This window comes from Falco biarmicus, chromosome 3 (assembly GCF_023638135.1).
Source record: "Falco biarmicus isolate bFalBia1 chromosome 3, bFalBia1.pri, whole genome shotgun sequence".
Lineage (NCBI taxonomy): Eukaryota > Metazoa > Chordata > Aves > Falconiformes > Falconidae > Falco > Falco biarmicus.
Genome location: NC_079290.1, coordinates 90,562,801 through 90,589,754, shown reverse-complemented (window position 1 = coordinate 90,589,754; position 26,954 = coordinate 90,562,801). Strand labels below are relative to the sequence as shown.

General features: G+C 45.3%; 1 protein-coding gene across 1 annotated transcript in view; it reads right to left on the bottom strand.

Annotated features, from left to right (window-relative positions):
- Nucleotides 1-26,549, bottom strand: part of PHLPP1 (PH domain and leucine rich repeat protein phosphatase 1) — a 144,463-nt gene extending 117,914 nt beyond the window's left edge. The window contains exon 1 of the mRNA XM_056331668.1: nt 24,858-26,549. Within this exon, the coding sequence (XP_056187643.1) occupies nt 24,858-26,493 (1,636 nt within the window). The 5' untranslated portion in view covers nt 26,494-26,549. The remainder of the gene's footprint in view (nt 1-24,857) is intronic.
- Nucleotides 26,550-26,954: the final 405 nt, after the last annotated feature.

Genomic DNA, 26,954 nt, shown 5'->3' with positions numbered 1-26,954 from the left:
ACTGCTACAAAAGGGGTTACACAGTTATTTTATACAGCAACACTACTTGGTAACCAGTCAGCTTACACAAGCTGGTGAATTTTAGATAAACCTCAGCAAGGTAATACTGACAAAACTAAGGCCCTTTTAATCCCTCCCCAAAAAATACCCATGCCATGAATACCACCCAGATACCTAGCTGAAATATGAAACTCCAGAAGATTTAACAGAGATGACTTCTTCCTGCAGAACAATTTTCTATCTAGTGCTCTGCTTTCTTTTTCGGCATGGCAGGCCAGAAGAACCTTTTTCTCAAATGGCCTCCTGGGAAAAACAAACACACATCACAAAGCAAAAGGACTTCCTCCAAACATTTTGGCCATCTGCACAACTGGAAAAACCCCCAAGTACCAGTAGCAGTGCAAAACGCTTAGTTTTAACCAACCTCCTAATACCATACCAATCTCTCCTTTGAGTCTTTTCTACTAACCCCTGGATCCAGAGGATGCCAGTAGATATGTCAACATGATACTCCACTACTGTGCAAGTTACCCTAAAGCAATTCTCTAATCTGCACCAAGTGCTACTTTGGAGAAGAGCAGGATGGGTTATTTTGTTTATGCCTGGAGCTTCAGTCTTTAAAAGTTATGCAAGTTAGGGCATCCAAGCTTAACCTTCAATTTTTGTGTTTAGAAGTGCAGTCTTCTTTATTTCAAATTCCTCCATGTCACTAGTTCATTTTTAATTGTCATTTAAAAATTTTGAAAATGTTTCCTTTAGCTGTAACACTTCATGCAATACTCTATAGTAAGAAAGCCTTCTGCAGAGTTAAACATATTTGAAAACACTACACAACTAACAAACCTTCTCTGCAAGGTGACTACCCAGCACCTGGAAAGAGAAGAAAAGAGCAGCTCAACTTTCCCCTTGATGAGTTTCTTAAAAATAGGAAGACAAGTTCCTTTTGCCCATTACACTGATGCAGTTCACTCTGTTTCAGAAAGGAAGTGTTGAATGTGCAGCCTTAATAAGCAATTTATAATTCCTGTTTAAAAAAAATGCCTAGCTGACAGAAGGGTCTCAAGCCATCAAGAAGCAAAGACACTATGAATTTTGTGTTGTAGCTTTGTCCCTTCACATCCCTACAAAAGCTAGTCACTGAACTGTATGCAACTCAGTTTTCAGCACCCAGACATTAAAATTAACAAAGGTGAAAGAGCCTGAAGTTTAAAGTTTTTGATTTATTAGTGTTAAAATCACATTATTATCACACTTAATATAGAATAACTGCACCAGTTCAATATATTACTAACTATAGTCTGTAATATGTGGATTGGATGGTATGTAGCAGGAGACGTGGGAAGACACTCACTGAGAAAAGGTATCATGTAAATATTTACACATTTATTTTTAAGAAGGCTTAAGTTAGAAGCCTGTGAGAATTCAACAACTGCTAGAGATAGAGGGCAAACTCCTCACTTAAAATACTTGAAAAATAAGATTGTTAAGATGTTTTAAAAAAAAGTCATATCAGTATCATATGATTTTGCAGTTCCCATTATACAAAACTTTTTTAATAACAAAATGTACATGCACAAGAGGGCACAGTTAGACACCACTACTCCTTGTTCACCTACACGGAAGATGTCCATAGGCATAGGTAATGGTACCAAAACTTACTTCTATTTCAAGACTTCTCTGTAGCCCACAGGTACCAATACTGCAAAAAGGAGATGATGAGAAGCACTCGTTGCTGAATGGTATTTATCTGACCCTCCAAAACATGCTTTTCAGACTCTGTGTCTCACAGACATTATGATGGAAGAACTTGCCTATGAAGGCAACCCTACAAGTGGCATGCCCTAGTGAGCAGCAGCAGTCCCATGCAAACATGTTAAGATCAACTGCATCGAGCTCAACAACAGGCATCACTTCTAGGTGATTCTGAAAAAAAAAGTCTTGTTATTCCTTATCTTCAGTTGCAGTAAAGAGAGAAAAAGAAAAAAAGAAAAAAAAAAAAGGGGGGTGGGGTGGGAGAAAAGATTCCTTGATACAAAATTCTGCTATCATCCATTAAAAAGATGGTCAACCTCAGAAAAAAATACTGCATATTAGTGCACAGCAGTGAGGGCAAAAAAGACTATGCTAACAAAGCACAGAATTGTACATACACCACCACCGTAAAAGCCAAGCCAGCATTGCCCCATACATCCACTCAAAGCAAGATTCCTCTTGCAGAAGGCTTATCCCATTCCCATGCATTTCTGTGGGCTGAAAGAAATAAACAATAACAAGGTTCTTCAAGTCACAGATCACATACATTTTACTTAACCATGACTAGCAGCCTAGCAAGCACACACCAGCACCTTCTTGTTTTAATGGATATCCAGAAGAGTTGCGCAAAAAGCCCCACCTAAACCCATGCCTCAGGAAAGCAGCTGCTTCAAAAAGTTTTCTAGATGAAATGTAACAGAGCACTATCTTCGGTACAGCAATCCCTTGAAAGGAAACAGATTTCATTCTCATTTCAGCCCAGCCCAGCCCTTTGGCACTGAAGGATCAGATCTCCCCCAAGCTGTGCAAACAGAGACAAGACTCCCCAGAATCTCCAAGAGCAGTGGTTCGGGGCAGCACGCGAGATTTCTTCAGAAACCTGGGGGTAGGGGGGATCAAGAACCCTTTCCTTGCTGTAAACACCAAGCAACATCACTAAAAAAAAAAAGGATGATCTGTTCTCTTATTTAATTAAAGACAAGTAATCTTTAACAGGCAATAGGGCAACGGAGATGGCAGGGCAGCCCTCAGCATCTCCCCACCCAGGTAAACTGTATTTGCTCCCTGCATTCCCCCTTGTTTGCCCCTGAAACTACAACAGCAATGCCCTTGCATATGACTGCATTTTTCTTCCTCTGCAGTGGAATACACATGCATTCAAAAAAGCTGCAGTAAAAGTCCAACAATCACAAATATTTAATCTCAGTAATCTGGATAATTGCCTCTGAGCTTGAAAGCAACGCTCTGAAGTCTGATTAAGGTTTAAAGTGCACAAAAATTAGAGCAACACACTTAATCAGTAGTGTTTACCTAGCCTGTTATGAAGCTAGGCAGAAATAAAGCTTAAAAGCTGTTAAAAAGACTACTTGCTTGCTTTCTGGTTTATTACAGACCTGATGCAATTTCTGCCTTTCAAACCCCTCTCAGCTCCTCTGTTTTGGGGGGTTTTTTTCCCTAAATTTTACATTTAGAATTTTTAAGTCCACAAATCTGATTTTTTTTTTTTTTTCAGGCAGAAGTGAAGGGAAAGGGAAAGCCGAGTCCTTCAAGCAACAACTTGATTCCTCAGCAAATTAAGACTCTGGAAAAGCACTCCAATGATTTCTTTCAACTAATTGCACACTGGATTAGAAACTAACAGGAGGTTTTATTAAAACAAGAGATTTGAGGCCACTGAAGTTTTAGATGATTTAGCCCAGCAACTTGCTAATGCAAATTATTACAAAATCCAACATCAGAGCCACATCAAACATCTGTGTTAATACTCACAACCCAAATGCAGCTCTGGACAGACGTCAGTTAAAACAGAAGAATGCCTGACTGCTTTAGACATCCATGCAGCAGCACAGCATAGTGCCCAGCCAATTTGTTGGAAGGTTTGCTTGCAAGATAGGTGAATGCTGTTGCTTGCAGCACTGTCCACTTGTACACTGCAGAAACAAAGGCTGTGGCTCTTGTGACTTTCCATCATGTCAATCATATGCAGCAGGGGGAGATAAAAATCTCCCCCTCACAAGCATTTGCTCTACCAACTTTAAAGACAGAACTCCCAACAGAAGAACACAAGCATAACTGTTTCTGAATGTGCTACAGAAATCCCCAGCCAGGAGAAGCCTGGAGGCAGCAGGAGTAGTGATGCAACATGCATCTACACTGAGTGACGCAAGGACCCCCTGGTGCAAATACTGCTTGCGAAGGACAAGTCAGGTGAGGACTAACATGCTTCTACTATATGTCTTCCTTCTTCTTATGTGCAGCAATGAAGTTAGCTTTCCGTTAGTGTTCCCATGACTTGCAGGAATCCTTGTACTAGATGCAGAAAGACAGACCACAGATCCACTGGGTGAAAAGCTTCAGTACAGAATGAACTCTGCACTTGACCACTCTTGGGATAAAGGATTTCAGTGCTTTGTATTGCAGCAAAGTTGAACAGCGTTTATAGCCTAGACAGACTATTCTCTCACCGCACTCACTTTACCAATGCCATTTGGAATCTACCTTGCTTGTAGCTGCCACTGCTCTGTCAAACCATCATGTTTTCTTTTTTGTAGGCAGCCATCAAAAAACACTACCTTGTCACCTCATTTTTTCTACTATTCGATTGCTCAAGAAGACAGCATTACCTCTTTTTTTTTTTATTTTAAGGAATGCTCACTGCTAGAGATGAAATAACAACACTAAAGGGAAGAGGAAAAAAAGCAATTCACCATTTTCCCCCCATAGTTTTAAAATCAAAACTATGAAATGAATGGATGTGCTAAAACAATCACAGAATGGTTTGGGTTGGAAGGGACCTTAAAAATCATCTAGTTTCAACCCCCCTGCCATGGGCAGGGCCACCTTGCACTAAATCAGGTTGCTCAAAGCTCCATCCAACCTGGCCTTGAAAAAAATACCAAAAAACAACAAATAACCCACAACTCAACATTGCTCACAATTTTCAGCAATATGAAAAGGAACAGGCACCACAAATTTTTCCATCTAGCCGAAAGCTTTCCTAAATAACTTCTCATCTCAAAATAGTTCAGCAAGTTAAACATCACTTAAAAAAAAAACAAAAACAAAAACAAAAAACCACCAAACCACGACAACACTGTGCATCTACTACAGTTGCTTACACAGTTGGGGTTTTTTCCCGCCACAAAAATATGCAGACCAAAAGAAGAAGACAGCACTATTGTATCAGTAACATTATACAGTCAAGTTTTATCCTGTATGGATGCAAGAATCCTAGAAATTACAGTCCCAGTGTCTTTTATACTCATTATAAAATGCAAACACTGAAGACCAGTGAACTAATATATGCCTGTAATAATGTACTTTCCAACTTTCAAAGTCTGAAGTAGAAAAATTAAAACATTTTCAAGAAAGGTGCTATACAACGACCACAACAGCCTTGAAACTCAGAAGGAAACTGAAGAAATGATAGAAATGTGCCAGATGACAGAACATAATAACATGACCTCCATCTGACTGTCCTGATTTGCACCAAATGCTACTGGTTTGCACATTACACTCTTGTGAAGGACAGTGCAACGCTGACATTGCAAGTAAGAGTGGCAGATAACCACCTATCACCCTAATAAAAGTATGTCTAAGAGCTGATTAAGTTAAATGGGACCAAAGGGAAATTCCAAAGTCTAATTTTATCCTCTTTAGTATCTAGATATATAGACATGTTTAGTGAAATATTTTCCATTCACATGATGGCTACAGCATTAATTACTCTTTCTGCTAAACACGCACTCTGAGAAGTTCCATCTTAAAGGCTTATGTTTCAACAGGACAAATCCTATGCCCCTGATGGTGGGGAAAGGAGACATGTAAGTGGCTTTCATCGAAAAACACGTTTTTATGTATAAACCTCATCCACACAGTAAGTCTTTGACTGCTAGTTTACCTGTGCAGTGGGTCCCTAATACCATATTAGAAAGGCAGAGGGAACTACACAATCCTATAGAGACTGGTACATAGAGGTGGTATTATCTTGCATGAAGCATTTTGTGGCAAATGCTCGACTTGCTTACATAATCCAGAAACTATAAAAAAAGACTTGGCATTACAGGAGAAAGGGTGACTCTTGAGCATTTGTCTACTCACAACTCTTACAGCTAGGAGGAGAAATAGTATAATTACACATGTTCAAACACCCCATTTTGTATCAGCAGTCATTAACTCACCATAACATGCTATAGTAACAAAAAAGGGCAGGGAATTACACCTTGAGTGTGGCCCAGCTCTCTTCTTACTCACAAGAGAGTTAAGACTTTTGAAGATAGTTACCTTCTCTTTCATATTTTGTAGTCTGGAGGCAGAAACAAGCTAATTTTAAACAGTCAAGTTTATCTTCATTTTCTCTATTTTTCCATTGTCCACTCTGCTCCAACATCAACCTATAATTTGCTCTCATTTCCAAGTGATGCAAACTCACTTCTTGGGCTGCCTGGCAACAGGCGTTTTAACTTGTAAACCTTCTCTCAACTGACATACTCCCCTTCCTCCACTACTCAAGAACGTGTGGAATAGTTGATGCTATTTATCATCATTTTGCTAAAGACTTTCACAAGCTGTTAAAAAAAATACCAGAAAACCAACCATGAAGCAAATGTGTGCTTCCATACACTTTTTTTAGTCTTGTTATAAAATTGGGTCCACAAAGTAAGTTTAAGTAATGACCTTCCAAATGCTGAAGAGATTAAAAACCTTTATATTATATATATTTTTATACATGTAGGCAAGCAGAAGGTTTTTAATATAAATCTGTAAAAAGCAAAGCTGTCACAGTACTTTCATAACTTAAAATGGTAAGCTGTTTTAAAAGGAAAAAGCTGCCATAGATATTCAGCACCATTACTTGTAATACAAAACAGAAATCAAAACTCACAGTTCTAAAGTAAAGAAAAAAATGAGCAATATGAAGAGGCCATCCAACGGCAGTAATTTTACACTCCTTGTTTTTGCTAGAACAATCCAGACATTTGGCATTACTTTCACACAGTTGCACTTGTGGTAACACGTGCCATAATCCATACATAAATGTTCTTAACAGACTGTGATTCCAGAAACTACAGCACCTTAAGAAAATTATTTCATTCACAACACTTCAAATCTCATGAAGAGAAATTCAGACTGATCTCTAAAACTGGCAAGCTAGAGGATGGAAAGAAAAAAGGGCAAAAGGAGCCCAAATACTCACTATCAGAGTAGAAGAACAGTGCTTTTCCTTACAGAAATTGCAAAGGAAAGGAATGCAACTCAAAAATGCATTTTGGTTTTCAGGACACCAGGAAGTTGTAGGACAACATCACCGTAGCAAATTAAGTCTCAGAGTAGGGGAAACATTAAGTCCTGTGCACGCCACGATCCCAATAAAGGTGGAGGCTTATAAAGATGATTACTTAGACTTAAGGTAATCTAAGTTTAAAACATTATTTGAAAGGGTACATTGCCTTGCAAGTTTTATACCCCAGCATAAAAACGCTTCTGTACATCCTATGTAGTATAGGATGTAAAGTACATCCTATGAGCCAGAGCGACAAACTTTGGATTCCTCACCTCCAATTCAGTTTCCAGATGGAACACGTTAGATATAGCTCACCCTGTCTACATTAAAAGGTTTTCAGCTATGGACTTTACTGCTCATTCACAGTTACCAAATGGTGTATATCCACTGCTCTGTCAAGCACTTCTCTTTCCATTCTGCAACAGAGGATCCAGACACAGAAGTTTACAAGTGAACATCAACCCTGCATGAGAGTGTGTACTACCTCAATTCTGTTTGTTTTGGTGAAAATGCAACCTGTTGAATACCTGCTATGCTCACCCTAGATAGCTGCACACTTCCCACAACGCATCAGTTGCACCAGCAGGAAACCCACACTGAGAAGTCACTTTCCTTTTGCCTATGCACTTCACACATGTCAATTACGTCTGTCACTGTGGTATCTAGTTATAAAGATTAGATACCACAGCTTAGAGATGTGGGACAGCTCCTGGGAAGTGAAACAAATGTTGAAGTTTGCAAAGAATTTTGTAATTCCTGTCTACTCTCTTTTAGTCATTGCTTTCTCAGTTTTGTCTCACCTTCTTGTCCTCTCAACCTCTACCCTTCTCTTGAGCCAAAGGAAAGCCACTGTCACCACCTTCCCCCTTTGCTTCACCAGGCAGCAAATACACGTCCTCAACCCCTCCTTGATAGCATTAGCAAGTCAGTCTGTAGAAGATGAACATATTGGCTAGAGCATTAGAATTCGAGTAGAGAAAGAATTATTTAACTTGAGCAAGTTAAGTATAAGCAGTCAGCTACCACATGCCAGAGTAAAGTTTTCCGCGTCAAACTTAGTACTTCAGAATATATAAGATTACATGAGCTAACAAAAAAGTGCTGGTCTATCCCTGTTCAGACAAATCCTAACATACCAAAGTATTCAGCTATCTTGGGGCTGTGGACTGTGAACTTCTCATGATTCTTTGCTCTTTCTCAAGAGCTGCCAAGTGTATAAACTGTTCCCATTATTTACTCACAGATTAACAGTTGGTAAATTGGTCCCATGGAATCACTGAAGAATTTTCCTTATAACCATTTCCCTTGCTTTAAAAAAAAAAAAAAGCCAACTACACAACGCCTTCCACCCCCACCCCCCCCCCCAACCCTGAATGAATGTGAGAACTTCCTGCACTCAGAACAGCATGAATAGACCTGGCAAGTAGTCAGGGAGATAGTACAGGCCCATGAATGCTCTGAATTCAGCTTCTGTGCTGCCGCTAAATTAAAGGAATTCAGGAGCCTCACAAAGGCTTGGTTATTTAATTATATTATAAAATAAAAGGCTGAATCTATTAGACAGCATACGAAAGAAACCCCTTCCCGAGTGCCTGTGCAGAACAAGCAGCCCCAGTGACTCTGCCTAACCTTCTCCTTGGGGTGATGTCACCACCACACTTCTGCCAGCGTCCAGCAGAGCTGGCGATGGTGGCAGAGCACTGCTCTCTCTACCTGCAGGCAAGAGTCTTCACCAGCTAGAGACAAACCATGATTCTTTACCACATCCATAATTTTTTTTTTTTACCTTTGCTCTTCATTCACCTGCAAAGCACCTACTTGGAGAAATCCCATGGGTTAGGGTTCTAGATGGTAGGGGGCCAAGAGAGCTGGCTAATCGTCAAGCATCGCTTCCTCCAAGCTCAAGACAGCTGCATCCTTATAAGTAAGAAATCAAGCAAAGACAGCAGGAGACCTGCTTGGATGAACAAGGAGCTTCTGGCAAACCTCAAACAGAAGAAGGAAATTTATGGAATGTGGAAAAAGACAAGCCACTTGGGAGGAATATAGGAATGTGGTCAGCACGTGCAGGGAAGCAATGAGGAAAGCTAAGGTCTGGATGGAATTAAATCTGGTGAGGGAGGTCAAGGACAAGAAAAAGGGTTTCTTCAAGTACATCAGCAAGAAAGAATGACTAGGGAAAGCACGGGCCCACTGCTGAATGAGGTGGGCTCCCTGGTGACTAAGAATACAGAGAAGGCGGAGTTACTGAATGCCTTCTTTCCTTCAGTCTTCACTGCCAAGGCCATCAGTCCAGTTTCTCAGACCCTGGAGGCAAGAGAAGAAGTCTGGAGAAAGAAGACTTTCCCTTGGTTGAAGAGGATCACTTTAGAGACCACTTAAGCAAACCTAACACCCTGACACCCAGAGACCCATGGGCCCCTATGGGATGCACCCCCGAGTGCTGAGGGAGCTGGGATGTTAAGGCTACACACCACTCACCATCATCTTTGAAAGGTCATGGAGGACAGGAGAGGTGCCTGAGGACTGGAGGAAAGCCAGTGTCAACTTGAGCCTTCAAAAAGGGCAAGAAGGAGGACCCAGGAAACTACAGGCCAGTCAGCCTCACCTCCATCCCTGGAAAGGTGATGGCACAAGTCATCCAGGAGGTCATCTCTAGGCATGTGGAGGAAAAGAAGCTTATCAGGAGCAGTCAACATGGATTCAACAAGGGGAAATCATGCCTGACCAACCTGATAGCCTTCTATGATGGAATGAGTGGCTGGGTAGATGAGGGGGGGAACAGGGGATGTTGTCTACATTGACCTCAGCAAGACTTTTGACACTGTCTCCCATAACATCCTCGTATGTAAACTTAGGAAGCGTGGACTAGATGGGTGGACAGTGAGGCAGATTGAGAATTGGCTGAACAGCAGAGCTCACAGGGTTGTGATCAGTGGGGCAGTGGCTAACTGGAGGCCTGCAGCTTGCGGTGTTCCACAGGGGTCACTGCTGGGTCCAGTCCTGTCCAACTGACTCATCAGTGACCTGGACGAAGGGGCAGAAGCGCCCTCAGCAAGTCGCTGACGATACAGAGCTGGGAGGAGCGGCTGATCCACCCGAAGGCTGCGCTGCCATTCAGCGAGGCCTGGGCAGGCCGGAGAGCTGGCGGAGAGGGACCTCATGGGGTTCAGCAAAGGCCCGTGCAGGGTCCTGCCCTGGGGAGGGACAGCCCCGCGCACCAGCACGGGCTGGGGCTGAGGGCTGGGAGGCAGCTCTGCGGGGAAGGACCTGGCAGTGCTGGTGGGCAGCCAGTTGCCCGTGGGCCAGCAGTGTGCCCTGGTGGCCAAGAAGGCCCACGGGACCCTGGGGTGCGTGAGGAGGAGCGTGGCCAGCAGGTCGAGGGAGGTGATCCTGCCCCTCTGCTCGGCCCTGCTGAGGCCGCACCTGGAGTGCTGGGTCCAGTGCTGGGCTCCCCAGTTCAGGGGAGACTGGGAACTGCTGGGGAGGGGCCAGCGGAGGGCCATGGCAATGGTGAGGGGGCTGGAGCACCTCCCTGGTGAGGAAAGGCTGGGAGAGCTGGGCCTGTTCAGCCTGGAGAAGAGAAGCCTGAGAGGGGACCTTATCAAGGTCTGCAAATACCTCAAGGGCGAGTGCCCAGAGGCCGGGGCCAGGCTCCTTTCAGTGGTGCCCAGCGACAGGGCAAGGGGCAGTGGGCGCAAACGGAAACACAAGAAGTTCCTTCTGAATGTAAGGAAAAACTTCTGTACCTTGAGAGTGACAGCACTGGCACAGGCTGCCCAGAGAGGCTGCGGAGTCTCCTTCTCTGCAGACATTCAAAACTCACCTGGACATGACTCTGTGCAACCTGCTCTGGGTGAGCCTGCTTTAGCAGGGGGCTGGACCAGATGATCTTCACAGGTCCCTTCCAACACTGACCATTCCATGACTCTATAAAGCTCACGGCACTTTCAAGCAAGCTACAATAGTATTTACCTCTCTACCTTCAACCCCTGACCAGATGCACTCATATGTCAGCATTTAAATCCTCTTTTCACTTCAACTGCCTTCAGTAAAAACTAAAGCACACACATGAATAAGAGTAACTACAACAGCAAACAGTGAAAAGGCAAAACCTCTACATTTTTTTCCAACCATGTCCTACCTTCCCTCTCTTTACAACTAGCAAGGAATGAATGCACTCATAATGGCCTTAGAAGTCATTAGGAAACAAAATTGTGCAACTTCCTCTTACCTTCCACCAAATCTCTCAACAGTCTCACATACATGCAACAAAATGGATAGGGTGAGAACAGCACATAGCAGGAACGATTAAAGTGATGCACAAATCAGTGTACTCATCAGTTCAGCTAACCCCGATTACTATTCGGGAACTCGGCCTGTTACACGTGACACCTCTACCAATACCAGCACCTCCAGAAAGGTGACAGCCTTCCATCAATTCAAGTCACAGTGAAATGCTCAGATTAGTGGCCATGCCAACATGGCTTAATGAGACCTGCAACTAGCTACGGCCACGCTTTTCACTAACAAGAAGGGACGCAAACAAATACTCACATTCAAAGCAAAGAAGCCAGGCATGCCTGCCTGCAGACAGTCCCACGAGGGTATACTCTTCTAAGCATGAGTTGCCAAAAGAACAGCAGTAACTCCAGTGCAGAGAAGCAAATGCCCAAGAGAATCCGAAAAGACAAAACAGGATGTTTATGTATAGATGATAAGACAATGTTTGCCTAATTTTTTTGTTAGGGAAATAAGGATATTGTGCTGTTTCTCTGCTACTGTGGATGGAAACACTGCTATATTCAGACATTTCTGCTATGAAAAGGTTAGTGGGTATTAACTCTATGCCACAGCATTTGTTTTGGTATGGACAGCATCTACATGAGGTATGAAGGTCAGACATTAGTCTCCAGCTGTCTTTGAACAACTACACATTTTGCTGCAAAGCAGTATAACCATGTCTATGGAAAAAGGCTCAAAGGATTTTTAACTGAGTACATACCCTATCTGTTTAGAAAAATTAGTGGATATGAGCAATAAAGAGCTGAGCACAAGTGAAACCTGAATGCAAAAAGCCAGTGCAACCCAAAAACCCGCAGAGTGCTAAGGCGCAATGGCCAAAGGACCTATTGAAGACAGTGTCAAATAACATGTCTGACCAAGGCTTGCCAACAGGCACAGCATCTAGGCAAACTTGAAGTAACAATACCACATCCAGAAAGGCAATTCATCAATTCTTTAAGTGCGACATTGTCAAGAACCTCACAGAATGAAGACAACATATAGGTGCAAGACCAGTGCACCCCTATGAAAATTGCAGTTACTCTTGCATTTCCCCATGGCAAGTACACATGCGCAGTCCTCTCCTGGACACCGAGTCCCCACAACCTGCTTACCAGGAATCGATCCTTTTTCAGGGCTACAAGACAAGACTAGACTTGGACTACACCACATACCTTAGCAGAACCTTTGTCCACAATTCAGAAAGGACAATGATTGCTAACTGCTTATTTTTTTAACTTGACCAGTTGATCATGCCCAGCTTACCTGGTGACAGCTAGCAAGAAAGCACTGCCAAGTGCTGAATTTCCTCTACATTTGCTGCACACATTGCTGAAAAGCATAAGCTTTACAGATATTCCCCATGTAATACCACTGTTTACAAGTCAGTTTAACATTAAAGATTCAGTACATCCAATTATTACTATGCAAGATTAGCCTTGCTTTGTAGTTTCATAACTAGTTCACAAATTTTTCTTAGAGACAAGCACTTCGAGGACATTATGTAGGCCACAACCTTTGCCTCTTAAAACCCTACATTTACAAGAGATGTACTGATGGGTGAAAAACATACATGTGAAAAAGGATTTTTTTTATTTAAACAAAAAACAAACCAAATTTTTCACGTGCTCGTTTCTACAATACAAAAGTACAATATACCTTAAACCCCTTTAAGGCTGTGCTTTTTGAATCTCTTTTGACTACACTGTTGCCTGATCCTACATTGTTAACATAAACAGGCAAAGCAATTTGTTGTAGCTGTGCGCTGGGACTTTCTGGAGAGGATTTTGCTTATTTATTTTTTCAGCCCTGTGTTAACCATGCTACAATTAAAGCTCTTCTCCACAAGAAAAGGGAAAAAGGAGGGAGGGAAAAAGGAGGGAGGGAAAAAGGAGGGAGGGAAAAAGGAGGGAGGGAAAAAGGAGGGAGGGAAAAAGGAGGGAGGGAAAAAGGAGGGAGGGAAAAAGGAGGGAGGGAAAAAGGAGGGAGGGAAAAAGGAGGGAGGGAAAAAGGAGGGAGGGAAAAAGGAGGGAGGGAAAAAGGAGGGAGGGAAAAAGGAGGGAGGGAAAAAGGAGGGAGGGAAAAAGGAGGGAGGGAAAAAGGAGGGAGGGAAAAAGGAGGGAGGGAAAAAGGAGGGAGGGAAAAAGGAGGGAGGGAAAAAGGAGGGAGGGAAAAAGGAGGGAGGGAAAAAGGAGGGAGGGAAAAAGGAGGGAGGGAAAAAGGAGGGAGGGAAAAAGGAGGGAGGGAAAAAGGAGGGAGGGAAAAAGGAGGGAGGGAAAAAGGAGGGAGGGAAAAAGGAGGGAGGGAAAAAGGAGGGAGGGAAAAAGGAGGGAGGGAAAAAGGAGGGAGGGAAAAAGGAGGGAGGGAAAAAGGAGGGAGGGAAAAAGGAGGGAGGGAAAAAGGAGGGAGGGAAAAAGGAGGGAGGGAAAAAGGAGGGAGGGAAAAAGGAGGGAGGGAAAAAGGAGGGAGGGAAAAAGGAGGGAGGGAAAAAGGAGGGAGGGAAAAAGGAGGGAGGGAAAAAGGAGGGAGGGAAAAAGGAGGGAGGGAAAAAGGAGGGAGGGAAAAAGGAGGGAGGGAAAAAGGAGGGAGGGAAAAAGGAGGGAGGGAAAAAGGAGGGAGGGAAAAAGGAGGGAGGGAAAAAGGAGGGAGGGAAAAAGGAGGGAGGGAAAAAGGAGGGAGGGAAAAAGGAGGGAGGGAAAAAGGAGGGAGGGAAAAAGGAGGGAGGGAAAAAGGAGGGAGGGAAAAAGGAGGGAGGGAAAAAGGAGGGAGGGAAAAAGGAGGGAGGGAAAAAGGAGGGAGGGAAAAAGGAGGGAGGGAAAAAGGAGGGAGGGAAAAAGGAGGGAGGGAAAAAGGAGGGAGGGAAAAAGGAGGGAGGGAAAAAGGAGGGAGGGAAAAAGGAGGGAGGGAAAAAGGAGGGAGGGAAAAAGGAGGGAGGGAAAAAGGAGGGAGGGAAAAAGGAGGGAGGGAAAAAGGAGGGAGGGAAAAAGGAGGGAGGGAAAAAGGAGGGAGGGAAAAAGGAGGGAGGGAAAAAGGAGGGAGGGAAAAAGGAGGGAGGGAAAAAAAAACAAAAGGAAAAAGAAAAAAAATAGTTTAGCTGCATATTGTAGGCTAAAAGTATCTACAGCTGATCTGTGCTTTGCAATCTCCTGACAGCCTCAAGACAGCACTGTTCACAACTAAGGTGACAAATCTGCATTCCCTCATCTCCAGAGTGTAAGTAATATCAGTTATTTGCCAGGAACTCAAAATACGCTCATATTAACACAAACCGAAGCAGCGAGAGGTGCTGAATCTGCCCACACTCCAGTGGAGCACTATGTAAAGGATCACACCCCACCTGGTGTTGCAAATTAAATACATTATTGTACCCCAGGCTGTAGTAGACCATTTTCTCCAGATAAACGCTTATTCTGACACTGACAGAAGAAATATGGCTTAGTCCACTGCAGGCTATAAAGCATCTTAATCTCTGTACTATGATATCTAACGATACTGATGAAGATATTTTCATTCTAGGTTTCAATGATGAAAAAAACGGAAGTTACAAAATAAACTAGGATTTTTTTATCACATGAATTCAGAAAAGAAACATTCCAAAATTGTTTTTCTTACAAGGGACATTTCCAAGATGGAATCTGTAAAGTAGAATAAAGTAAAATAACGTAATTACTCTTCTCGTATTAGCAGGAATTAAAGTTGTCATTTCATTAAGAAGATTAAAGAGACACACTCAGTGCTATAGTCTAATCTTAAGGGGAATGAATGTACTTATACAGTTGATACCATTGTTCTGGAACTTATGAAATGGAAACACTTTCTGCATTTAATAGTCTGAAATGTATCACTAATCTTCAGTTTATTCACAGGGAATATACAGACTACAGATTCTATTTTGGTTGATACAAACAAGGGACCATAATTTTCATGCCACACAAAAAAAAAAAGAAAACAAAAAAGCCTCACATCCACAGCTACTTCAGAGAGCTTGGACACTTCAAAGAGTCCAGATTCTCATTTTCAGCCAATCCTCCCTTTTATTAGCTCGGACACCCTGGACAGAAATGTTAACTGCTTGCTCTGAAAGGATACAAACTCAGGTCTACTTCTAACCATTGAAATTTCAATCCATACAACCACACTATGAGCTCCACGCTTTTATCAAGACAGTACATTAAAAATCCTCAACTCCAGGACTGAAATGGGGGGCAGGGGGAGCCCTTTCGTATAATTACGTATTACACAGCTTTCAACAAGCTCCTGTTGGTATTTCTGAAATGTTAAATTGCATCTCCCACACATATGTGATTTAACTTCACTTTGAGAAATATTCCCATTGACAACCTGCAAACTATCTTGCCTTTGTGTTTGTAGCCATGCAATACTGGTACCAGAAACCAAAAGCTCCCAACCTGCTAACTTCAGTACATTGTACACGCTAGCCTTCTTCCACCACTTCATTCATAACAGTTTTTGTCATTAATTTTTTTATTCCAACAGGCAAGCTTCATAGCATGAAAGCAAATATACATAGATGCGAAAGCCAATTGTGACATACAATATTAGGTTGTCTCAGACGTAATTATGTTTAATAAATAAAACTACTTCTGTGTTGTCCCCCAGAGGTCCATCTGTCCCACTAAGTAACACACAGTAGAAGGAAAAATACATTCCCCCAGCACTTAGAATTTGAGTCAGCAATCATAAAATAACTGGTTATAAGTTGTCACTGGTAGATCTGACCAATCATATGAGCAAGCAGATTGCGTATCAAGTTAGCTTTGCTGCTTGCAGTGCTCTTACCACAAACTCATTGCTACTGCTTCTTATCTGCTTTAAAAAAAGGTTAAAGAGGATCAGACAGGAAGAAAAAGCAAGTGGTTGATTGAGAACAACAAAACATCATTGTATGCAGTTCTGATCGGAAAAACTCACTGTCCACTTAGAAACGTCCTACTTTCAAGGTAGCTTTAAAACTCATGAGAGCTCCTTAGACAGACCATCTATGGTGTACATAAAATCAAAAATCGTTGCTAGTAAGAACTTTAAGCTTTTCTGTACCATTTATTTTAAAGCAAATACTCGGTTGAACTAGGCACAGTTATTGTTTAAAGAGGCATGCAGCTTTTTCAAAGGGAAAGAGTTGGTATTATCCCTATCAACTGAAGGTGCCTGAATCACAGGTTTTGTTCTACCCTTAATGCTGCATCTGAAACTCTCTCCTCGCCAGAGCAGCATTCAGACAAGGAGTGGCTTGCTACTTATCTTAATTACAGGTCTTACTATCTCTTTCTCTTTGGACACAAAGCTTCATAAATCGAACAAACAGGAAAAGAAACTGCATTCAGATTACCTAACGAGGTTTATGTAAATCGCACCTACAGCCTAGGGTCCTGAACTTCAAAGGCATTCCAGCATCTCGTTACCCCTTGGAGCAAGGCCCATTTGTTTTGTCTTTATTTAAATAAGTTGGCATGGCACTTGGAGTGCTTGCAGATGAGAGGAACCGGTTCAAGTGGCTATTATGGGGTTTTGAGAATTATGAATACAATTCAGATCCTAGTGAAGTTGGTTTGAAGATTCTCGTTGCCATTGGACAAGACCAGGAACAATTAATAGCCTGTAGAGGGCCAAATTTACCTCTGACCCACAAAAAATGTTGAGTTAAACTTCAAAAATCTTCTCCACTTACAGAATTCCACTTTCCTTATACACCGAGAACTAAGCTAGATAAAACCAGAGAAAAAAATCCACTGAAACTCAGTATTTTACATCAATATGTAAATAGTTATTCTTAGCTTATTCAAATCGAGGAACACAGTTAGTTGGGCAACGAGTATTTTCAGCATCCCTCCAAATAAGTCAAAGCCAGCTGGAAGAAATTTTACTTCCCCATCGACAGAAAAAGCTTCAAAGAATAGTATGCTATGTTGTGAAATTAAATGACTCTTCACTCCAGGAGGCCTTTCTTCCCAATTTAACAGTTGTCATTTTTAAATGCAATATTCTTCAAAGAACAATTTTTGCCCCCTAAATAACTTGGGGGGGGGGGGGGGAGTGTTGGTGTGCAAAAAAACCCACGAGATTTGGCAAAATTCCCATTCTTCCTTACATTTTAACCACAACCACAGGAGCAGAAAGTCTCAGACATCAGTCCCAAAGGGCCAGGACGAGCTAGTTAGCTGAACAGGGGAGCAAAAGGAATCCTGATTGTGGCAACTGGCAAAAAGAATTTGGATTATCAACTTACATAACTAAATGATTTTATGTGACAGTGGCAGAGTGCATGGAGGGGGTGACCACAGCTGTGGTAACTTACAGACAGGAATCCAAATGGCAATTCCTGCCAGTGCTTTGGTTTTTTTTAAAAACACACACACACACCCATAAGCGGCTGTCCCAGCCCGGACACCACAAAAAACCTGGTTATACTATTAATTTTGCCTACCCGAAATCCTGAACAAAATTTCAGTGGGACACAACGGTGTTACTCAGTTACAACCCACATAGGTCCTTCCATGCTGTTACGACAGCTGCTGCATTCCAACAGGCAGGTGATGCTTATTCTTTGCATGTAACATTTTATTAGATAGCACACATATGACAAAAAGTAAATTAAAAGGCAATTAAAATATATCATAAATAAAAAGACTTAAGTTTAAAATTCTCCAATACCTAAGACTGTTTTGGTATTTAACACCAATCAGTGGGAAAACATTTAATTAGAATTTGTCACTGGTTATTTTTTGAAAATTATATTTATGTTAAGGACAGAAATTACACAAAGAATAAAATTAGGCACTTTTAAGTGAAGCATTAAGCTGAAAATCTAGAATTTTCACAGAAACTTTCCAACATAAAATCTGTAGAGCTTAACTACCTCAAATCTATACACAACTCTGTCATTAGCACACAGTTGGAATTTTAACTTAGGTTTCCAATCTGACAATTGATTACCATAATCTAGACTGTATCGACCATCTTAAAAATGAGGACATTGTCTTCCTCTGAAGTTTCTTAAATATCTTGTGAGAAGCTTAGTATTTCAGTATTCCCGTCTTAGAGCCAAATCTAGAAAAAGTTACGACACATTCATTTTTCACCAAGTTTAAAACTTTTTAGTTGTTTACAAAGGTTCATTGCATTTCTCTTAAGCAGCTTTGAGAAGGAAAAAGTAAGCTGGAATTGCATGGCCAAGATAGAAAAGCTTACAAAACAGAAGAGACATTAGTACACCCCACTCCATCCTTTTTACTTGAGTCAGTTTCCTCACACAACTGCAACTGACTCCAAGCATCAGCCTATTCCATTTGAATCCACACCAAGAGACCTTACCAAAAAAAAAACAAAAACGCTCAAAGGTAAACACAATATTCAGTTCGCTGGGTCACAGAATAAAGTTAATACAGGGCTATTTCAGACATACAGCTTCCCAGAGTGCAAATCCTCATTTGAGCAAAAGTTCTAAAATAGAGCAATAAAATTGAGTCAAGGGAAGCTGAGAACAAGTCCATGCGCAGATTTATCTGATCTAAAATGCCAGTGTGCTCCATTCCACAAGCAGTGACATCATGAAATACTGAAGACTAAGCCTTTGCTTCTACTATCCAAGGCAAACAGAAAGTCAGTCTTTGGTTTCATTTTCTTTTTTTTTTTTTTTCTTTCCCCTCCTAAATCAAGACACTAATAGCTGAAACAATTTAAAATGACCACCTCTTAAAGGTAGAGGGAAATATAGCTATAAGTGTGCAAGGTACAGGTCCCCCTCCAAACTAAAAAGCTGAGTGTAACAAGCAGCACTCTTCAGGATTTCTCTCTCAAGATTCTATTCTATGGAATTCTGTATGCATAGTTTTCGAACTGACCTTCTCAGACATGGTGCTTGATATTGCTCTTTTCTAGGGGATCATTTAGAGACCAAAGAAATTTCTCTTTATATGGTTTTATAAAACTACCAAGTAATTTTTGGTAATTAAGAAGCACCTACCAGTTGCTAACACTGTTTCAAATGAATGTTTCTTTTTTAAGTACTATTAAGTAGTATCTTCCCAAGAGCCATGTAGTGCTTTAGATGCATAGCAGTCTGTCAGTGCCCTAACAGAACAGATGGATGTTTTAATTGCACAAGGGCTTTTAGGTATACCAGCAGTTCCATCATCAAGAGGATGTTTATGCACAGTTTCAAGGAAAAAAAAAAAAAAAAAAAAAAAAGGGAAATAACTGGTGAGATCTGGGAAGAGGGGTAGGATCAAGATACATACAGAGAAAAGAAAGAGAAGAAAAAAAAAAAAAAAGAATGCTGTATTCTGTGTATTCTGCACAGCAGTGAGGAAATTCTGCTCCTGGACATATCAGTTTAGGTACTACATATTTAGTATATATAGTAACTCTTCTGTACATCACACTGAAATTTCCCGTGTTGGTACTTCACACATACTTAAATTATGGATGCTAGCCAGGAGTACAACGGAATTTTAAAGTTGCAAAAACCATTGTACTTAACAGCTGTCACATACCAAGCTCAGCTGCGGCCTCAGCAGCATTCCAGCATTATCTGCAGGGCTCCTCCTGCGCAGGAAAGGCCACTGTGCCCTCAGAGCCCCCAAAACTGCCTACCTTAGAAAGACCCCATTCCAACTGCAAGGAGATAAGCAAATGGCTATGCACATGAACAGGTGGAGCAAGCCAAAGGCACTGCAGCCATTTTAAACTTTCCTGCAGAACCAGACTAGAAATTTCACTGCTTTGGTCCCACCAAGGACAAAGCTTGGCTTTAAACACGTTATATATTTGAAATGAGGTAATTTCCCAAAGTGGCAAGTTTTAGGTATAACTTCTCTCTGCAGGAGATGCCAAAACATAAATGATTACAAGGTAAAAGAATGTACATCCAAGTCATGTTAGGAAGGAAAAAAAATAAAAATCAAAATCAAGAACATTGCAGCCCTAGGCAGAGATTTTTTTCCCTTTCAGTTTCAGACAAGTTCACAGAGACCTCTCCTATCCAATCACATCTGTAAAAAAAACATCCATTCGCACTAATGTGAATTAATTTATTTCATGTTAACTAAGATAAATGGATTTCAGAACTAAGTCAGTGCTCCAAAGGCAGCTCTTCAGGGCACAGCTGTTCTCCTACCCTCAGTGAAGAAGCAGGTCTGTCCTTGGCACGTTTCCACCCCCTCAAATGGCACTTAGTCATCTTAAATCGAGTTTACCAATGAGCTAAATAGCTGAACTGCACCAAGCAGCTATCGATTCGATACATGTCACATTCCACAACATTCAGCATTGCCAGGCCTACAGTGTTTCCATGTAAGAGTAGGCATCTAAAACCATGTTTCCATCCTTGTAGCTTCAAGTCTTAATGTGACCCCAACTACTAAGTGTACTTCTTAATTAAAAATAAATCAACCAAACAATTGCTTAGATTACTGCAACTGATCCTGAAAATATCTTCCCACCCTTATCTTCATACAAACATTCCTTGTAATGAATTTTAAGACAAAACTGGATTTGTTTCTCCTTGCAGCTTTCTAAAAGGTCACATGAGCAAAAAGCATCTCTTCACAAATAAAATGTGACAGCCAGTTGTAAAATTAACACCCCTAATTACATCTGGCATTTCTTAATATTCTGCCTATAGGCAATCATCTACTCAAAAGTGATATATTTGATGATGCCAGCAGGTGCTGAAGCCCTATGTCACATCAAAGAGCGGAGAATTTAATGATGGCCAAGTGCCAGAATCACAAACAACATCACCTTTCAGTAGTAAAACAAAAAAGCCTCAAACATCCATTGTACCGAACCAGTCTTCAAGACCAAGATCATGTTACTCATGCTCCTTGCCATGCTCCCGAACACAGCACTGCATATGATTCTACACTTACTCTTGATCTAAAGTCTCAAGACAAATAAGGGGGGTTTGCAGTTTTTAAATTATGAGATTGGTGCATTACTCTATTTTTCCTCCTACAGACAAATTACAGAGAAGTCAAGGCCACTTGGACAACTCATGTTTTAGAAAAATTATTTTTAGAGAGCAATAAGGGATACCGTAACTTGTTTGCAAGAAGCCCTCTGGATTAGAGCCTTCTTATGGTTTTAGGAACAGTTTAGTAAGTCTGATCTGATCGGTCTCCCAGTGACAATACCATGACTGTAATTGCACCACAGATTCTTACACAGTTCCATAACTGTAACGTAATATGTCAGTGAAAAGCTATTTAACCATATCCTTTTAAATAGAGATTAAGTATTTCAAACTTTGAGGACAGCATCTTTTGTTGAGATAGATTTCAACAAAGAAAAGCTGACATAGTTGACAAGTATGACCAGTCGATAACACCCAGTTCTGCTCAAATTGTTATTACAGGGAGTAGGATCAGATCCTTGAAGCTGTAGGGGATTTTGTTCTGTTTTGGCAACAGCATTATCTGTTTAATGCTCAGAGTCAAGAGACTGAAGAAATAAGCCACACTCTAAAGTAAGAAAAGAAGAGGAGATACCAAAATAAAGATGCATTAACCACATTCTGAAACAAACCAAGGCAAAGTACAGAAAGTACTTTTACCATCCCAGTATCACGTTTGGGGGCTTTTAAATTTGGAATTCTGCATTAAAAGAACAGATATTTCATTTGCAGAATGTTTGTGGACTGCTGCTTATTAAGAAAGCTGTTTTGTCAAAGTAAAAAAATGCTGATTCTCCGCAATTCTCCTTGCAATTTTTTTTTTTAAATCTGTATTTTCCAGTTTTCACAACTAGACGTATTACCAACCTACAGTAATCAGTACAACCATTGGCTGTACCATCTTATTTGGAGTCTGTTAACGTCAAGCTTCAGTATAGCAGTCTTCCAGCCTTAAAACTGTCTCTCCCCAGGAATAAAAAAAACCCGAAAGTCACCACTGTGCCCTCTTCTCTCCCAACTCCAAGGGGATTAGGTGAAAGAATTCTTTTTAGGAGCAATGCAATAAATCCAGCCTAGGTTTATGCCATTTTACATCGGTACAAGACCAGGATCCCCAAATCCTACTGAGACAGCATGCAGGAAATTACAGGGATAGAGATGCTAGTGGTTCTCTTATCTACTGGGACAAGCCAGGCTGCTTAAACCAATGAAGTCCCAGGCAAACAGGAAATCACTGTTCTAAAGCTTTCCTTAGGGTATGATCCTAGAGGATCATTTATTAAAAAAAAAAAAAAAAAAAAAAAAAAGGTACTTCTCCTAAGCAAAACACCCTAACTTCGGGGCCAAAAACCGCTCCCTTTTCCAGTTTAATTTGATGAGTATTCTTTTTAAGTGCCTCTCCTTCCCTCCCTTTCATCTTTGGGGGTGGGGTGGGGGTGGGTGTGTATAAAATAAGGAAGCAGAGACAACCTGCCAAGACAGTTACATAAAATCAGTATGATTACACGACAGTAATATTTTCTTAGCTGGTTTTGGCTGGTCTGGTATATTAGATGCTGCAACCATTCTGCTACAAGCACCTGATCACAGGTGGTTTAAATGTTAATTACAGATCCCTTCAAAGAGAGAAGGATTTCAAAAAACACTGCACTTCGGAAGTACAGAAGCATACTTCTTAGCATGTGAACTTGCGAAATAAATTTGCATTAATTTAATCCTATGTATGCATATAAAAATACATTCCTATTTAGTAGTTTTGTACAAAGTAGTCCCAAATGTACAAGTTACATTAGCAATCAAGTTGAGCCACTGAAATAAAACAGAGTTGGAACCTCCACATTTAGCATAAAGAATTATTTAATGCATAAAAGCTACATGCAAACGGTTAACTGTGTGTAAGACTCAGTTATGTTTTCTGATTGTGTTTTCTTTAGAACACATCCTGTTAGGGAAAGGATGCACACAGCTGTCCCATTTTAAAACATATCTGTGCATCCTCATTTAACACTGGGATAACTGGAAATACAGGAAGCCAACATCCCTTCCAGCATCACCTGCTGACTTCCACCCTCAAACAGCTCAGTGGAGAAACATGCAGACCACCATCATCATCTGGGGAAAAAAAAGTATTTTAGCTCCTTTCTAACCCAAGCATAATCTAACGTATTTCTGTCAACCCAACCCCTTGTACAAACACTACTTCTGCACTCATTACGCTGGGGTCATTATACAACAGACCAAGAAATCTGAAGAAAGGCTGAACTGACCACTCACCACCACTCCCACATTCTCTCCTGAATAAAGAAGGGCACTTATCTATCGTACTGCTCTCCTTCCCACCCCGCCATTACCGCCTCTATTTGACATTCAGTGGCATTCACTCGAGGGAAGAAGAATCTCGTTATTTTTCACAGTTAAAAGCACTGAATTCTCACGGTTCAGTGAAGGATCACCCCGCTCAGCCAAGCCGGCAAGGGGATGGATGGCATTTGCTACTCCACTAGCATGACCTTAGCTTTGGATACCACATTTACCCATTTCACAGGCAAACTTACCAGGTGTTGGAATGCTTACTTGGACATTAAACAATTTCTCCTTGTCGGAGAGACGGACAGGACAGTTAAAACCCAGGGAGTTCCAAGATCACAGTATTTCATACAAACCAATTCAACTGACACACAAGGTATTTTTAAACCTCTCCCAAACTGCAGAAGGTTGCATAATTACAACGTGGGAGCTAACTTTTCCACCCAATGCTCCCAAAATTCTGTACTGTAAGCCGTAACAGCAAAGCTACATTAAAAGCTTCTGCCTTTTCATTACGGAGGTTTTGACTACCCTGCTTTCAAAGAGAACGTCCTGTACTCGTGTACTTTCCTCGCCTACTGCCCCAGGCTTTCAGCGAAGTCCCGCTACGCTAATCAACGGGAAAACTGATCCCAACCGCCAACAGCACGGAAGCACAGGGTTTTGTCTGCGGGAATGCACCGTTCTCAGCTGGGCAACGTGCGCGCCCCGCACAGTTGCGACCTATTTCAGGAGCAGCCCGGCGCGCAGCTCCCCCGGCCGAGCCCGCCGCCGCGCCCCCCGCGCCGCCGCCAGGCGGTCCCGGAGCGCCCCGCAGCCGCCGCGCCGCCAGCGCCCTGCGGACACCGGGGAGCGCCCTTCGCCCTCCGGTCCCCGGCAGCGGCACCGGCGCGTTTCCCGTCGCTGGGGAAAGCGGTAGATTAAGGCCGAGTTAACCTCGAACGCCCAGCGCCGCTGCTGGAAACGGCACACAGCGGGAGAGCGACCTCCATTACCCAGGCGCCGAGGGAGGGGAGACTGCCCTGGCACAGCCTCGGGGCAGCCTGGAGCTCCGCCGGCACCCCGACTTCCCCCGGCCGCCGGCTTGGGGCAGCCCTGCCCGCCGCCGGGGACCTCCCCGCACGGCCCCTCCCCTGCGCGGCGACGCCCGCGGGCACCTTCCCCGTGAGAGGGGCAGCCCCGCGGCCGCCCCGGTGGAGGGGCAGCGCCCAGCCGCCCGCCCGCCCTCTCCTCACCCCGACCCCGCCGGCCGGGGCCGCGCCCGCCCGCCCCGAAGGTCGCCCCCTCCCAAGGGTCGCCCGCCTCCGCCCCGCTCACCGGCGTAGAAGCGGATGAGGCAGCCGGTCTCCGAGTCCATGCCCTCCTCCTGCACCCGCCACAGGTCCCGGAAGCCCAGCTGGGAGAGGTAGTCGTTCTGGATCTGCAGCGGCTTCTCGTGGGCCTCCAGCCGCCGGCTGGTCTCCCCGTGGAGCTGCACGTACAGGGCGGGCGGCCCCGGCGGCGCGGCCCCCGCCAGCAGCTCCCGCCCGCCGGCCGCGCCCGCCGGCGCCCCCCCTGCCCGCCCCGGGGGCAGCTCCCCTGGGCAGCGGGGGGCCCGGCCCGGCCCCGCACCTGCTTCCACTCCGTCGGGGGGCACCGGCTCCGCCTCCAGCTCCTCCGAGGAGGACGAACCGCCGCTGCTGTAGGGATCCAGCCGGTCGGAGACGCTCTCGGCGCTGGGGCTGAAGCTCTCTGTGTCGGAGCCGGCCGGCCCCAGCTCCCCCAGGAGGGAGGGGCAGGAGAGCGGCGGCCCCGCCAGGTACAGCTCGGCCGGCGGCGCCCCGGGGCTCAAGTCAGAGGGCGCCGGGCTCGGCCGGCCGCCGGCCGAGTCGCCCTCCTCGGCGCTGCCGCCCAGCGGCAAGCGCCCTGGCCTCGCCGCCTCCCCGCGGTCTCCTCCGGCCAGCCCGCTCCGCGTCCCTCGCCGGCTCCTCGGCCTCTCCACCGGCGGCGGCCGCTGCCCCTCCGCCGCCGGCTCGGGCGGCGCCTCGGCGGGGGCCGCCGCCGCCGCCGGCTCGGGCTCGGGCGGGGGCTGCGGCGGTGCGCCCGCTTTGCCCAGCACCCGCACCACGCTGCTGCCGCCCCGGTGGCCGAGCTGCTGCAGGCGGGCGGCCACCTCGGCCGCTGTGGTCTCCAGGGTGCAGAGCACCGGGCGCAGGTAGCAGTTCATGTGGCGCTCGTAGACGTGGACGCAGCCCCGCTGCAGGTCCCGCCGCACCCAGTCCCGCTCCGGGGGCTGCAGGGGCTGCAGCTGCCGAGGCGGCTTCAGCAGCAGCGCTTTCCTGTCCAAGCTGCGGGTGCCCAGCGCGGCGCCGGGGGCAGCGGCGGGCGAGGAGGCGGCAGCGGAGAGGTTCCTCTTCAGCCTCCCCCGCCGCAGGAGCAGGGAGTTGGCGTTGCCGGCCCCGCCGGGGGCCGCCGGGGTCCCGCTGGCCGCCAGCGCCGCGGGGGGAGCGAAGCCGCCAGCTCCCCCTCGCCTCCTCCGCGGGCCGCCGGCTCCTTTACCGTCCAGCTGCCCTCCGCCGCCGCCCGACGGCTCCACGCCGCTCTCCGCGCCGGGCGCCGCCTGACTCCTCCTGCCCGGGGAGCCGCTCTCCAGCTCCCCCCGCCCGCCGCCCGCCGCCGGGGCTTCTCTCGCTCGTTGCTGCGCGGGCTCCATCGCCCGCGGGGCCGGGGATGCCGCCGCCGCCCTGCTGGGAGCGCCGCTCGGCGGCCCGGCGCGGCGCGGGGGGGGCCGAGCGGAGCGCGGCGTCGCGTCCCGGGGGGGATTACGTAGCAGCGGGGCGCATTCCGCCGGTGCCCTCGCGCCGCGCGCCCGGCTCAGCCCCGCTCCCCAGCTGTCGCGAGCGCCATTAGGCAGGCAGAGGGCGAGTGCGCCGGCCGCCGCTCCCCGCGCTCCCGCCGGCTCCCCGCGCCTCATGAATATTAAACAGCCCCCGCCTCGCTGCTGACAAGGGCCGCCGAGCGCGGGAGGCTCGCGAGGGTGACGCCACCGCTCGCGCGGCGGGGCGGGGCCTCGCCAATAAACACAACGTGACCGCGCTGAGGAGGGGAGGGGGGGCGCGGTGCGTGGGGGCCGCTGGGATGTGCAGTTCCGCGCCGCCCGCCTGCAAGTCCCGGCAGCGCCTGCTCCCGCCGTTCGGCTTCCCGCCGCGCCGGGCGGGCGCTGCTGCCGTTGGCCGCGGGGGCGGCTGGGCTCCCTTCCCTCAGGCGGGCGCCCCCAGCGCGGCCGCCTCCCAGCCTTTTCCCCCAGCAGGCGGGCGGGGGGGTGGTCGCTCTGTGGCCCGCCCTCGCCCCTCACGGTGCGGTCCCGCCGTAGCGGCCCCCGCCCGCGCTGGTGCGGAGGCCCCGCGGGCAGCTCGGCGCGGCCTGCGCCCCGCG